A 14,012-nucleotide genomic window follows, 5' to 3' on the forward strand; every position below is an offset into this window, starting at 1 on the left:
AAGATGGAGAGGTGGAGTGGACCCATGCATGAGATGACAGGAACACATTCCTTGCTGGGAATTCCTGCCAGGGTTGGGAAAAGCCAAGAGAGACAAGACTGTCAAGCTGTCCCCTTGCCATCGCCCGCAGTCTGCACGGGGTGAGATGTCACCTGCCCTGCCCCTTGGTTCTTGGTCCGGGCAGCCCTGGACTCCTCACTGCCGAGTCTTGGTAACTTTTCTTACCACACATCTTGTGAAATAAGAGACTGTCACTAGACATTTCTATTATAAAGAGGCTTTTCCCCCTATCCTGAAGTTCCTTGTATGCTGCCGACCTTACGTGTAAGCAGTAGGCAGTCGTTACACAAAGCCAGCCAGCGCAGACTGGAAGCCAACGGCAGCAGACGCCCTTCATTGGCCGCACGGGAGGCCCGCAGGCGGATCCCGCCGCTGGTTCCGCTTCCGTCGCTGTGGCCAAGGGCGGCCGGGCGTGAGGCGGAGCGGCGGAGGCGGCGGCCCGCCCAAGATGGCGGAGTACGTGCAGGTGCTGAAGCGGGCGCTGAAGCACATCGGCGGTCACGGCGGCGTCCGCGGCGCCGTCATGCAGCTGCTCAGGTAACGCGGCAGCGGCGCGGGCGGCGGAGCCTCCCCGCTGCGCCACCGCCGCCGCGCGGGGTCACCTTGAGGGGCGGCCGGGCGGGGCTGGGCGTGAGGGGGCGCTGCGGGGCCCGGGCAGGCCTCGGGGCGAGCCCGCTCCGCCCCGCCGAGGGCGGCGTGTCCCGGTCGGCAGCGGGTGCTGGGCTCAGAGCGGTCCCCAGGCAGGGCCCGCGGCTGTTTTCTCTTCTTGAGGCATCTCGCAGGGCTCCTGGATGCTGAGCTGCCCGGGCCGGCTCTCCTGGTGTCCGGCCCCAGTCTGTAGTCCTGTTGGCACAGCCGTGTCTCTGCGGCAGCTGCACTCGGTGCGTCTGTGAACACCATGGTGCTCTTTGCTCTGGGTCACCCCAGGCTGGCAGTGGCTTTCGGGAACAGTACAAATCGGACAACCGTGCGTCTGCTGAAATCCCGTGGTCTAAAGCAAGAGAGTTATTTCATCTGCCTTACTGGCTCTATTTCTTCTAATTCGCTTCAAACTGCAGATCACATCTGCTCTTTGGCAGTGGATTGTCACCGCTGACCTCTGCTCAGCTTTGGATGCCCTCCAGCCCCAGCGGCATTTAGTGCAAAATAAGTTGCAGCCTTTGTTTCCATTCATGTCTGAGTAAATTATTCCCAACTACAGAATCTTGCACTTGTCCGCATTAAACTTTCTCCTGGTTATTTTTTTCCTCACTCTCATCTCATCTCTTTCTTGTCACAAGTGCTTTCAATTGTGGTACAGCATGCTTGAAGCTGCTCCCAAATAGGAGCACCAGGTTTACAAAGGTACTCTTTTTTCATTCAGATCAAGGGTGGAAGTCTAAATGTGTGTGATCCAAATTCAGCAGTGTCAGTAACCTGTGTTATCTTTGTAGTTAGTCCTGGAAAATATTTAGGATGTGTCCAGTAAATGTTTTTTAGGCCTGACCACATGCTAAAAAGCCTTTTTTAATCAATATTTGGAAGTCAGGAATATGGGATAGGGGTGATTAGCAAATACAAAATTTCCTGCTATATATTAAGGGCTTTCTTATCTTAGAACAAACAAGCCAAGCTTTCTGAGCCTTCTTGAAGGCTTCCCCCTGCCCATACACATCATAGTGGCCCTTTTTCTGTTATTTTTTGTAGCTTAAATTGATCTGTTTTGAAGAGATAAAGTTTTACACAGGTGCTGATCAGGCCTCATCAGTATTTTCATACGGTGGCTTTAGTTGCTGTTGAGCAGTAAGACAATTCATGATTTCCCTGGCTAGTGCTTTACTGCTATCATAATTACTGTTTTCTGTCACACACCTACCCCCCTCCCTCCCCCAGCTTGTTTCCTCCACTTTGTTTTCCTTCTCAGGCTGTAGCCATTACTCTGACAGTTCTCAAGGAGAAATGGAGCTGGGGAAATGAAAGTGTGGAAGAGTTTGAGTGTTAGCTGTCATCATAGTGTCTCTTCCTAAGCACAGCTGAATAAATATCTCCTCAGAGATCTTCTGTGAGTCTGAGATCACAGGCTGTGTTCACAGCTTTCTACCACACAGCAGAAGAGGGCAGGCAAGACTGGAGGCAGTGCTGTCCTTATTTTCTTGCAGAAGACTGAAGTTAGTGTGCCAGGTGGAGAGGCACAGCTGATCCTCATAGCCACACCAACCACAAACAGCTGCTGCCTCCTGCTCGCCTTTCAAGCCATTTAATCATCCCTCCCAGCTCAAGGGATAGGTTTGGTGTTTAAAGGCAGAGTTATCAAGGTGTTCTTTCTTGCAGTGGTTGATTTTAAGAAGTTACCAGTGGTAACTGGAAAATAATTATTTACCCAAGTCAGGAGACGCTTTCTCTGAATTTCCCTGCTTTTTTCTATATGTTTTCCACTGAAGCAGCTGCAGAAGATTTTTATGCTGTGAAGTCAAATTACTAAGAGCCTTTGTGGCTGGAAATGTTCTCCTTACTTAAAATTCAGTGAAATTGGTTGGAAGCCATAAATACCCCTTAGTGTCTGATATTGGTATTCAAGGCATGAAGTCAGGACAAGGGCATAAGAGCACTTGCAAGGAAGGGAGGGGGGAAAGGAAGGGAGAGCAGCAGTGGAATGGCTCTTCTTTTTCTGAAGCTGGGAACTCAGGCTCGTATAGTTGAGCCAGAGATCTTTGAATGTTTCAGATGAATGTGTCAGAGAATTTCTCTGCCTGCCACCACAGAGGTATAAAACAAGTGCTTGCTGCAATGATTGCCAATTTCATGCACCCTGGGGAAAAGACAACAAAAAACTTCATCTGAGCACATTCCTCCTCTCACTTGGGATTGAGTTGAGAGTGTGCATAATACTACAAACAACTAAAATCTTTGAGAGGAAACTTTTCCTTATCTAATGCTGCCTGGCATCAATGTCAGTAAAAAGGAAAGCAAAATTGCAAATATAGAGGGAGAAGAGCATTTTGATTAATATTAGTGTTTTATCACCGTAATATAAATCATAGGCTCAGTTTAATGGTTGATTTCTACAATAATGTTAAAATATGTTCTCCATAAAGAATTGAAACTCGTATAAACCTTATCTGGGTCAGTGAAAGTCTCACAGAGTTGCAGGGTGAATGCATGGATTCTTCACAATTATAGAAAAGCAAGAAAGTAGCAATTATAATTTAGGGCTTAGCATGTATTTCCTTGGCAAGCAGCTTCGATGGCCTGAAATATTATTATTGTTCCTCTCTTGGAGGTTACTGCCCACACAGACATGTGAGGTCTCTTGTGCTGCTTCACTGCAGGGCACTTGCAATGGCGATTCAGGCTGAAATAGCAGCTGCTAATAGTTGAGAGGGATGGTAACATTTCCTACCAAGCAGATTAACATGTGTCTCTGTGACTCCCGCAGTACTTAGGGGTTTGTGGGTGTTAAGTTGTTACCTTGTAGAGTTGCTTTATATTTTACTATAATGAGCTGTTAAATAAGGGAGGGTCCCCAGAAGCCTTTTTGCATGGCTTTTGTCAGCCTGTCAGTGGGGTGCATGCCAGTTGCGGGAATTGGTGATTGATTTGCAATCCATAAGCTTGAATAGCTTTTTTTAAAAATATCTTTGCATGCATGTGTACAGATTTTTACTAACCCTGAAGAAACCTCTGTCACAATTTCATTCTGAGGACACCAACTGAAACTGTTGTTTTGGTAATTCACAGGGTCAACGATTTGAAGACCGGTAATCTGATAGGAATTGACAAATATGGAAACAAATACTATGAAGACAAAAGAAACTTCTTTGGTACGTGTGCTAATGTGAACACCTCCCAGCCAGCTGTGCAGCTCCCACATAGCTTGTGTGCTTTCTGCTAGTGAAATGCAATTCATTACCTGCCTGACTTCCTGCACTTGTCTTGTGTGAGTCTTACACTTACAGAAATGCTTTGGCAGCTTCTGTTTCTCTGTTGCATTCCTCATTTGCAAACACAGTCAATGTGAAACAATGAATATGGGATAAATACAAGCCAGTCACATGGTCTCTGTGTAGGTAAAGCTACATGATAGTGTGACTGAGAATTGAATTTGGTCCTTGACCTAAAGGCTGGTAGTTTAACAGGTGGGGAAAGAAGGAGAACTACCTTTAAAACTGCCTCACAGCTTTACTCACTTACATGATCACTTCAGGGCAAAGAGCACAGGTTGGTTTAAACTTACATTACCTTAAATAAAGGGATTTTAAATCAAGCTTCTAGAGTACTTAAAAAGGCAGCACCTAAAGCAACATAGGTGACATGTAAGCAATGACACACTGGTCAGGCCAAGCTGACTGTAGGTTAACTTGGAGTGTAACCAGGGAAAGCACTTGCTGGTTAACATTGCTTGGTAGTTTTGTGTAGCTGAAGTTTAGTTTAGTCTTAGGTTATCAGTGGCAATGTCCTTTTGGAAAAGACTCCTCATAACAGAGGGGAAAAAACCCCAAACCTGTTTATCTGCCTGAAAATTTGATAAGTTGTTATTGCCCATTATTTATACAATAGCCAATATTTCCTGCCTTGTGAGAGTGCTAGATTCAGTCATCTAGAACTACAGTAGCAATGGAAATACAGAAGACTTGGAAAATAAAAGGTGTGCTGGTTCAAAAATAAGTGCCCATTATAGTAGATACTATCACTCAAAATGTTTTCCCTTGGTTTTCCTGAATTCTCTCCTTTATAAGCAAATAATTTATTCTTTTGAGCTAATATGGTATTTCTGTTTGTTTACTTAAGGTCGGCACAGATGGGTTGTATATACTGAGGAAATGAATGGCAAAAATACCTTCTGGGAAGTTGATGGAAGCATGGTGCCCCCTGAATGGTAAACTGTTTAGCTTAATAGTGTGAACAGATACCAATTGTGTAATTGCTTTATATTTTCTTATATTACAAAGCAGAAGGTGGAAAAAAAAGTTTTCATGGTTGTAGCTGTTTTGCTATGACCAGAAGATTTCAGACTCATTACTTCTAATATTGAACTGCATACATGTTTATTGCTCACTGTCCTGGCAGAGGTACTCACTGCTTTTTGGACTGAGAAAAGCATTTTGCCAGCCAGATTGAGCAGGTCAAAACAGTCTTTAATTTTCTTTATTACTTGTGATTCCCTGCTAATGGTAAGAAGTAAAATATTTCTTATAAGCAAGAACATCAGGAACATATGGCAATGGTGGAACAACATTGCTTAACCCACAGCCACTAACAACATAATTGTTTCAATTTATATACACTGATGTGGTAGGAAACATTAAAGTGCCAGGATGCTCCATATGTGGACTGCTGCTTGACTATAATTTTTATTGAGGTTTTGTTTTCTTTTCATGCATTTCAGTAATAGTTCTGTACAGCTTTGTGTTCCAGAAGGTCTCTGGCCACAGCTGTTGAGCCTTTCTTTGTTTTCCTAGAAAACTGACACCACATAAAGTAACAATGCATACTAGTAAAACCAATCTCTGTGTAATTCTTAAGGAACAGGAATAGCCCTTCAGCCACAAAGAGCAGAAGAGACATCAAAGGAGAAGTGTTTGGGTAGACTGAGCAAACACTGGTTTTTATTACTCCTGTGACAAATGTTCTGTGCCAAGGCTGGGATTGATCATAACATCTCCTAAACTGTAGCTCTCACTGGAACATTTGAGGAGTGTGTGGGTAGACTCTCTAGCTGGTCAATTTTGTTTCAAGCTCTCCCAGCCATATATTATGTTTAATGTGGTTAATGCTTTTTTCTGTCTTATTTGGTAAGAACTGAGTGCCATTGTTTTTGGAAGTGACATTAGAATCTCCAACACCAGGATGTTTGTGCCTTGCTCTCTGCATAACTGTTGTTTGGTGCTGGTTCTTGTCCACTATTAGACTGTGCTAGGTTTTAAGATTTTCTTTATTTTGAGGCACAGGTTTTGTTTCTTTTGGGTTTTATTTTGTTTTGTTTTTTTTTTTTCCTTTGCTTCTGCTTATGGGATATTTGTTGCCTTTTTACAGACCTCAGTATAAAGTTTCTTCCTGAGAATCAAAGTGATGTTTCAAGGGTTAAGTAGCTTGTTTACTTCACAGAAATTAATGAGGTAGAAAAACTTGTTTTCCTATCAATGTGGAAAAAATTCGTTAAAAGAAGCAGTAAAGATTTCATTATTTTCAAGACTGGTGAGGGTAATGAGGCACAGAAGGGTGAACAGTCTTGTGTTCTAAGGTATTTTTGTCAGGAAACCTAGTTGTGCAGTACCAGTCAGGTTTGTGGATTTGGGGTTTTTTTGGGGCAGGGGGGATAAGGAGGGGGATGGTGTTTCTTGCTGATAAATTTGTATGTCCCATGATAACATATGTTCATTCTTACGTAGGAATCCTAGTTTTGTGACACATCTAAATCACTGATGTGTATTTCCATACAGACATCTTTAAAAATAGAAATATTTTCGCTGGGAATAAATGCTGTCTCTTAAGACTTTTTAAAAATTTTTATCTGGTGCTATACTGCCTTAAATTTTTAACATGGCATAGACTTCTGAATTGAGACTGACAATATTTTGTACAAGCTGCTGTCAGTGTAACGCTGGAGTTGTGCAACAGGTAATGAGTGGTTATTTTGGACCCAAAAATTTGTTGGAAATAAATGAAACTGTGTGAAAATACTTACAAAGAAAGTAATTAATCCATAGTATAACAGTATGATACATGTTTGTCGTCCTTGACTCAGCTGGGAAGTATTTAAAGTACTGCTGTTAGAGGTGGGTGTGATCTGAATGCTTCTTCTGAACACTGATGGTTTTACTCTGGAATTCAGTTAATTCAGCTCAGTTCTGTGAGTATGCTGTTGTATCCTTCTTGCAGTAACTTCTGTGCCTTCAGGGCTGCAGAATGTGAGTGATTGTTCAAGTACAATCAAGTGAATCTCATTCAAAAAAAGCATTTTGGTATGTTGCAAAGTTCTGGAAATGACTGGAAGAAAATGCTACCCTTTACCCTTTTCTCTCAGATACTGGAGAAAAATGAAAAGCAGCAAGAAAACCTTCTTGTATGCAATAACATCTTGTAATAGCATTTTAGGAGCTACAGAGTATTTTCGGTCTTCTGAAATAATTGATGTAATGTCTTCTGACAACGGATCTACTGAAATGGCACAGTCTAAAGGAAATCAGAGTGTTGTTGTGACATATGTCTGCTCTCCAGGGAATCGAGACTGTTGCTTTTAAAAAGTGTTTCCACACTAGAATATGTAGGCTTGTAGTTTATTCTGATTTCGTTGTTATTTCACTTCTTTTTTACTCTGGGTTTTCTTTTTTTTTTTGTCTCTAAAATCCAGATGTTGGTATCTACTTTGTTGGAGACAAGTTAATTAGATTATTAAAAAATTTCTTTAATGCTTGCCTTGGGAATGATGAATATTAATCTTCTTGTAATGCTTTACAAGATATTTTGACTTCTTTTTTTCTCCACACAAATTAATCTTTTTCACTTTTAGACAGTGAGAGAAACCAAATGCTTATTTTGTCTCTTACTAGTGAGTGTTGTTTGCAGGAACTCAGGGCTTCCATTTTTGAGCACAGTGATGGGGTGTGCTCTGTGAATGTATAAACAATAGAAGTTCAATTTGTTTATAGCAATGCCTGTGGGGACTCTGCTTAGTGTTTTCATGGATGTCTCCATTGCAGCATCACTAACCCTTGGCCTATGTTTAAGCTATTTGTTTATTGTATTTCTGATGTAATGTACTTTGGTTTGCATTTTGGCCAAATACTTTGAACAAACAAATTGACAACTGGTGCAAGTGTACATACTAGTTAAAAATAAATTGATCTTTCAGTATGATCCTGGGGGAAAAGAAGAGCTGTAATTTGAGAATAGTTTTTCCTTTTGTAGGGACACTACATTTTGCCAGGGCTGTCCTGTGTATTTGTAGTGTCTGTCCTTTGAGGTTTATATTCTTATGATCCAAATCTGACCTCTTTGGAAGGAGCTCCAGGAGTGTTTACCTCATATAGTGAAGAATTGCAAATTTACCTTCAGTTTAATAGTCTGCATCCTTTTTAGTTGATCTGACAGGGAGAAAGGTAGCACCTCACACCTGAAGTGCCAGCACACTAGAAAAAGTAAGGAAATGTGCAATTTCCTGTAAAATGCTGCTTTTCAAGTTTGCCTTCAAGGAAAACAAAGCAGAAAGATTGAACAGAAAAAGAAGGGATTGGAAAAATTTCCATCCTTCTAGTAGCTTCACAATAAATTTGTGGGGGTTTATAGCTCAATTAAATGCTAATTTGGTGTTTTCAGGTAAATTGGATAGCATCTCATTGGTATGGTGCAGTAACTTGCATGAGAAATTAAAGTTATCTCCCATGGTAAACAAATAAACACATTTGTTATCCCTTTTTCCTTCTCTGCCCTATGACCTGAAGCCACCTGTTAATTTCTCTTGTCTCATTGCAGCATGGCAAACGTGGCAAAAAGGGGATGTTCACAAGTTGGCAAACATGGTGAGCTGGCACAGGCTGTGCCTGAACCTTGCAGAGGCACATATGGTAGTGGCTGCTGAGTTTGTGTAGCACCAGTTCTTGTTTGACAGCTTGTGCATCACGTAATTGGCTCCAGTCCCTTGTAGCTTCAGTTTGAAATCTACTTGCTTCTGAATATTTGTTACATCTTTGGGAAAAATTCTACATAGTCTTGAGAGCCTTTGAAGATACTTTGAGGTGTCTTTAGTCCATTTATGCAAGAAAAGGTGCAAAGGCTTTGCTGGCCTCAGTCTGCTTCCCAGTGATGACTGTTCACTGATTCAGGAAGCTGCTCCAGCCTCTTCAGAGCTGCTTGCATCCTCCTGATTTTTCTGTGCTCTGTGCAAGTTGTCTGCTTCTTTGTAGGTTTTTAGTCATTAATTGCTTTTGAATATTTTTCTCCACGATGGATTTATAGGCAGAGTTTGTATAGAAAGAAATCTGGCCATCTGCAGGATGTCATATCTCTTTATTCATGCTGTTCAGTCTAGTGCATGAAAAGCTTTCCTTGAGCATCTGGGGGTAGAGTCTGAGATTTCAGAGCTTCAAATGATTCTTTGAGGCAGGTGTCAAGGGGAAAGTCTTCCCAAAATAAAGTTTTCAAGATTTTAAGTGGAAAGTGGGAGCTTTTGTTTAAGAGAACAGACTCTGCAAACCAGAATGCTTTTGTAAGTCACATGTTGTGCTTCTAAGGGGAATCTTTTGTGACCAGGTTAAGCCCTGAAACTCCTAAATATAAGCATAATTCATAGTGGATTGATTGTCTAAACAAACTTTTGAAATCTCTTCATGTTTTTCAATACCTGTGACTGTACTGGCATGTCTTGTCAGTGAGCAATTTTATTTTTACTTTCCAGTGAGAAAATGTGATTCAAGGATTGGTTTCGCTGATCTGTTTAAATTTAAGCTTAGTATCATGTTGATGTTATAGAAATCCAGAAAATCTTCAACCCAAAGATACTAACTACTCAAAAATGCTGTATTTTAAAATATTTTATTGACTTAGTCTTTAGAAGCTGCAAAGCAATAGTTTAAATGGCAGGTGAAGCTACTCTGTTAAATGCTATTGTGAAACTTTTCTGATGTTTCAAGGAATGAATGTGTGACAAGCACACTTGTAATGACAGAAGTAGCAGACATCACACAGGCTTGGAATATAGCTGATTTTAGCTGAGCATTGCTACAGTTCTAGTGCTGTGCTTGCTGCAGCCTTTCATTCAGGGCCTTTGTAATGGCATTCTGTCTGATAAGTTTTTGTTCATCCTGGTGGTGTGCAAGGCTCTAGGGGAGTGTGAGGATGGTGAGGTGTGATAACAGTGCCTAAGTAGGGATTTGTGTGCAGGATCCTTATCCTCTGTTATCAGAAGCAGCACTGGGTGAACATGTGTGTGCTCTGAGTTGCCTGTGTCATGGTTTAACCCCAGCCAGACCCCAAGCCCCAGGCAGCTGCTTGTTCACTCCCCCTCCAGTGGGACTGAGGAGAGAATCAGAAGGGCAAAAGCTAGAAAAGTCACAGGCTGAGATAAGCACAGGTCAATAGGGAAAGCAGAAGTTGCACCCAGGCAAAGCAAAACAAGAATTCATTCACTGCTTCCCATGGGCAGGCAGGTGTTCAGAGCAGGGCTCCATCACACATATTGGTGACTTGGGAAGATAAATATCACCAGTACAAACATTCTACCTCCTTCTTCCTCCTACTTTATATCCTGAGCATGATGCCACGTGGTACAGAATATTCCTTTGAGCACTGGGGTCACCTGTCCTGGCTGTGTCTCCTCCCAATGTCCCATACAGCCCTAGTCTCCCTGACAGCATGGCAGCACAGAAAGCAGAAAAGGCCTTGGCTCTGTGTGAGCATTGCTCAGCAGTAACAAAAACATCTCTGTTAGCAGTCCTGTGTTCAGCACAAATCCAAAACACAACCCCATACCAGCTACTGTGAGGAAAATTACCTCAGCCCAAAGCAGCACAGTCACATAAGAGTTAAATTTACTGTATTCATATCCCTTGCACATTGCAATAAGAGCCTTAATTTTTATTTTAAAAAAGAAACTTAACTCTGCTCTGGCCAAAGCCAGCATATGTTGCAGTAAGCAGCTCTGAAAAGCTGGGGCTCTGGAGTGACACTGCAAAGCGTTTTGAAATGCAGTCCTTGAGTCAGTAGAAGCAGAATGGACTGTTCTTTTGCCCTCTCATGCCACAGCTCCGTTTCTGTGTCAGCAATGGAGAGCTTGTTGGGTGTGAGCACAGGAGCCCTCCTCTGTCAGGTTAGCTTTTCTGCAGTGTTGCTGCCAACCCTGATGCAGGCTGTCACAAAACTCGTGATACCTGAGGTGATGTGAAGCACAGCAGTACACAGAATTATTCTGACAGGGGAGAATCAGGCAAGAGAGTTCACCCAAGGTGAGAGCTTTGGGTGATGTGGCCAGGGCATTTCAGAGGCTGCTTAAAAATACCAGGGTTAAAACTGAGCAACCTCTAATCCTGTATCATCAGACCACATTGTGATTAGTAGTGCTATGGGCCCACCTTTTTCCAGACAGAAATTGTTAGCCATTTATCTTTTGTTTTAGTAAAAGCAGTGTGTTCACTTTGAATGAGACCAGATTTACAAAGGAGAGCAGAGAGAGGAAGAGCATTATACAGGTGTGTAACTTCCAAACTCCATAGTGGACCATTTTTCACACAGGAAGTTGTTTTATGCCTCTAAATACAGTTTTTTCTTCTTAGTTTTAAACAATCTTCTGGTTCTATCTTATTTTATATTGAAGCCAGTTTCCTGGAAGCCCTTATTCCTACAATATGTGGCTTTAGTTTGGGGGTTTTGTTTGGTTTTTACTTCTAGAAAAAGAACTTTAGGCTGACACTTTTTTTAAAGTGAAATTTTTGTACTGAAGTTATAGCCAAAGTTGTGATTTTTTTTTTTTTAAATACATGTCAAGAAGCAATTTGAAAAGATTACCAACTTTCTGTAGAGCTCTTTGGATTTAGAATATACCTGTCAGTCTATTTCTCACCACTTTTATCATGGTTTTGTTTTGCTGTATAAATGAAGTGTGCTGGATTTGTTGCTAAGGGCTGAAGATGCAATTTTTAGGTTTTCTAATAGAACTAGAAAAGAGGACTTCATATTTTTAGGTCAAGTCTTTGCAAAAGCTGATTAGCAGAAATCTCCTTAATTCTACCTCAGTAAAAAAATGGATAAGCTTGCAAAAATGTCATAACCTTACTTTTGTCATAACTACACACAGTATGAAGTACATGTAAACTGACAGATAATTAAAATGTAATTCGTATTTTAAAGTTTCTTCAGGCACTGAAATAGGAAAGGGATGAAAGCAATTCAGTTGGTCCTTGCTGCAGTGTTTCAGTACATTGTTAGGGAAAATGCTGTGCTTGATCATTACTGTTGCTTACACAGAGAAAGACTGACATTTAGTTCATAGGTAAAGGCTAATCACTGGAATCACTTGGTAATTACCCTATTTGATTGGTATTAATCCTTGTGTTGTGCAGGCAGTAAATATTTATGTGCTTGTTTTAGGTGTACTTACGTGTTTAATCTGTATCCCAAGTGGCAGCCTCATGTGTGCTTTGAAAATGGCATGGAAATTGTTGTGCAGCGTAGGCTTCTGGTAATTGAAAACAAAACAAATCACCATCACCTAACTAAGAAAAAGCCCAGGCAACAAAACCAAACGTCGTGGTCTTGTCATTTGTAGTGCCTGCCTTAACCTGGCTGCCTGGTGAAGGCTGCACAAACAAGTGACAACAAACTCTGCCCAAATACTGAGCCCACAAAGGAACAGGAAATTTGAACTTAGGTGTGCTTTCAGTTGCTTGGAGGCAGAACTGTTACTTATCAGTTATGCTTGTGAAACTAATTAAAATCAATATCCTGTTGTCTCATTCAAAGTCACACTGGATTAATTTTTTTTTCCCTTCTCAGAATAAATACTTAGTGTCTCTTCAGAGGAGGACCCTTGGGAGTCAGGAGATAGGCTTGCTAGACATCCTGTGCTGTTCCTTAATAACAATATGTCTTTTTCCTCTTAAGGCATCGCTGGCTGCACGCAATGACGGATGACCCTCCAACCACTCATCCACCAGTTGCTCGTAAATTTATCTGGGAGAAGCATAAATTCAATGTGAGTGGCACTCCTGAGCAGTACGTGCCTTACTCCACTACTCGCAAGAAGATACACGAGTGGATCCCACCCAAACCAGCCAGCAAATAGCAGCAGCAACAGCATGACTTGGCTCAGCTTGGGCTTTCAGTGTAAATTGTATTTGCACTGGTTTTCTCCGGAATAAAAGCCTCCTATAGGAATTGTACTTTAGTTTATTGAATTGGGGGCAGGAAACAAGTGAGAAAATTTTGGAAATAGGACAGAATACATGACAAGTCTTAATCTCATCAAGATATTGTGCTTTTTCTCATATTGTCAGTGTCCTGTCTTCACATAAGCAGCTCTCTAACTCTTTTTAGCATGATAATCATTCCTGTGATAGTTACTCATATTTGTGTCATTCAGCAGAATACAATGTGTATGCATTTGAAATACAGATTTCTCATCTTCAACGTCATCTTTTACAATCTCTGCATGGCAGATAATGCACTCTTCACACACTATTTTGGGAAGCCATCTCTATAAATTTTTATAAGACAAGTTAGAATAGTTTCACCAGTTAGGATTATAGTTTTCGTTCATAAAGTGTTCCTAAGTATGCGCATGAGTATGAAAAAGGCATTGCCGTGTTCCAGTATGGGATGAAACATAATGTAAAACTTGTAAGGCTACATGAATCAAATGACATCTCATCCATAAGGGAACTCAGCCATCAGAAGAGGGCCCTCTGTCACAAAAATATCTTTTCTGTGCAGGTGCACTACAAGATGTTCTCATAAGAGTTTGAGATGAACTGTTTGCTGTCTTGTGTCAAGATTTTTAAAGGTCTTTGGAAGTTCAATATTGCACATCTTTTTAGGAGGTAGAGAAGTAAAATGTGCCAGAACCTCAAAAATATGAGGCTGGCAAGTTCATATTTGAAAGAGGTTGTTTGGGGCTGTGGCTTTTTTTTGACTTTTATTCCAGTCTCCTTATGTATTTTAGCCAAGTTTGCCCTCTCCACAAGGCTTCCTGTACCTGATGCCCTACTCTGTGGATAACTGATAAGGAGGTGTGCTCACCCAGCTTCTCATTCACTCCAGCACCTCAGATGGTTGGGGAAGAGAAACTTCATGGGCTGAGAAAGATGGGAAGAGTGCTTGCTAGTTACCATTGAGAGCAAAAGAGACTTTAATTTATTGCCAATTAAAACTGCATAGTGAAAAAGTCAAAAACTGTAAAACACTGCCCTCCCTTCCTATTTCTTCAGACCTTCACTCCTGACTCCTCTGCCTCCTCCTCAGGGAATGGTGGTCAGTCTGTAACA

General features: G+C 41.5%; 1 protein-coding gene across 1 annotated transcript; it reads left to right on the forward strand.

Annotated features, from left to right (window-relative positions):
• Positions 1–428: 428 nt before the first annotated feature.
• NDUFA12 (NADH:ubiquinone oxidoreductase subunit A12) lies at positions 429–12,906 on the forward strand. The gene is made up of 4 exons (XM_058805401.1): positions 429–597; positions 3,778–3,860; positions 4,828–4,915; positions 12,634–12,906. Exons 1-4 carry the CDS (start codon positions 509–511, stop codon positions 12,812–12,814), a joined length of 441 nt encoding a protein of 146 aa, XP_058661384.1. The 5' UTR covers positions 429–508; the 3' UTR covers positions 12,815–12,906.
• The last annotated feature ends 1,106 nt before the right edge of the window (positions 12,907–14,012 follow it).

The sequence above is a fragment of the Ammospiza caudacuta genome, chromosome 5 (genome assembly GCF_027887145.1).
Source record: "Ammospiza caudacuta isolate bAmmCau1 chromosome 5, bAmmCau1.pri, whole genome shotgun sequence".
Classification (NCBI taxonomy): Eukaryota; Metazoa; Chordata; class Aves; order Passeriformes; family Passerellidae; genus Ammospiza; species Ammospiza caudacuta.

What these genes read in the sequence shown, in the direction of transcription:
- NDUFA12 (XM_058805401.1), top strand. Translation starts at nt 509, where the DNA reads ATGGCGGAGTACGTGCAGGTGCTGAAGCGGGCGCTGAAGCACATCGGC. An exon ending in AGACAAAAGAAACTTCTTTG is followed by an intron (nt 3,861 to 4,827) that starts GTACGTGTGCTA and finishes TGTTTACTTAAG; the next exon opens with GTCGGCACAGATGGGTTGTA. An exon ending in AGCATGGTGCCCCCTGAATG is followed by an intron (nt 4,916 to 12,633) that starts GTAAACTGTTTA and finishes TTTCCTCTTAAG; the next exon opens with GCATCGCTGGCTGCACGCAA.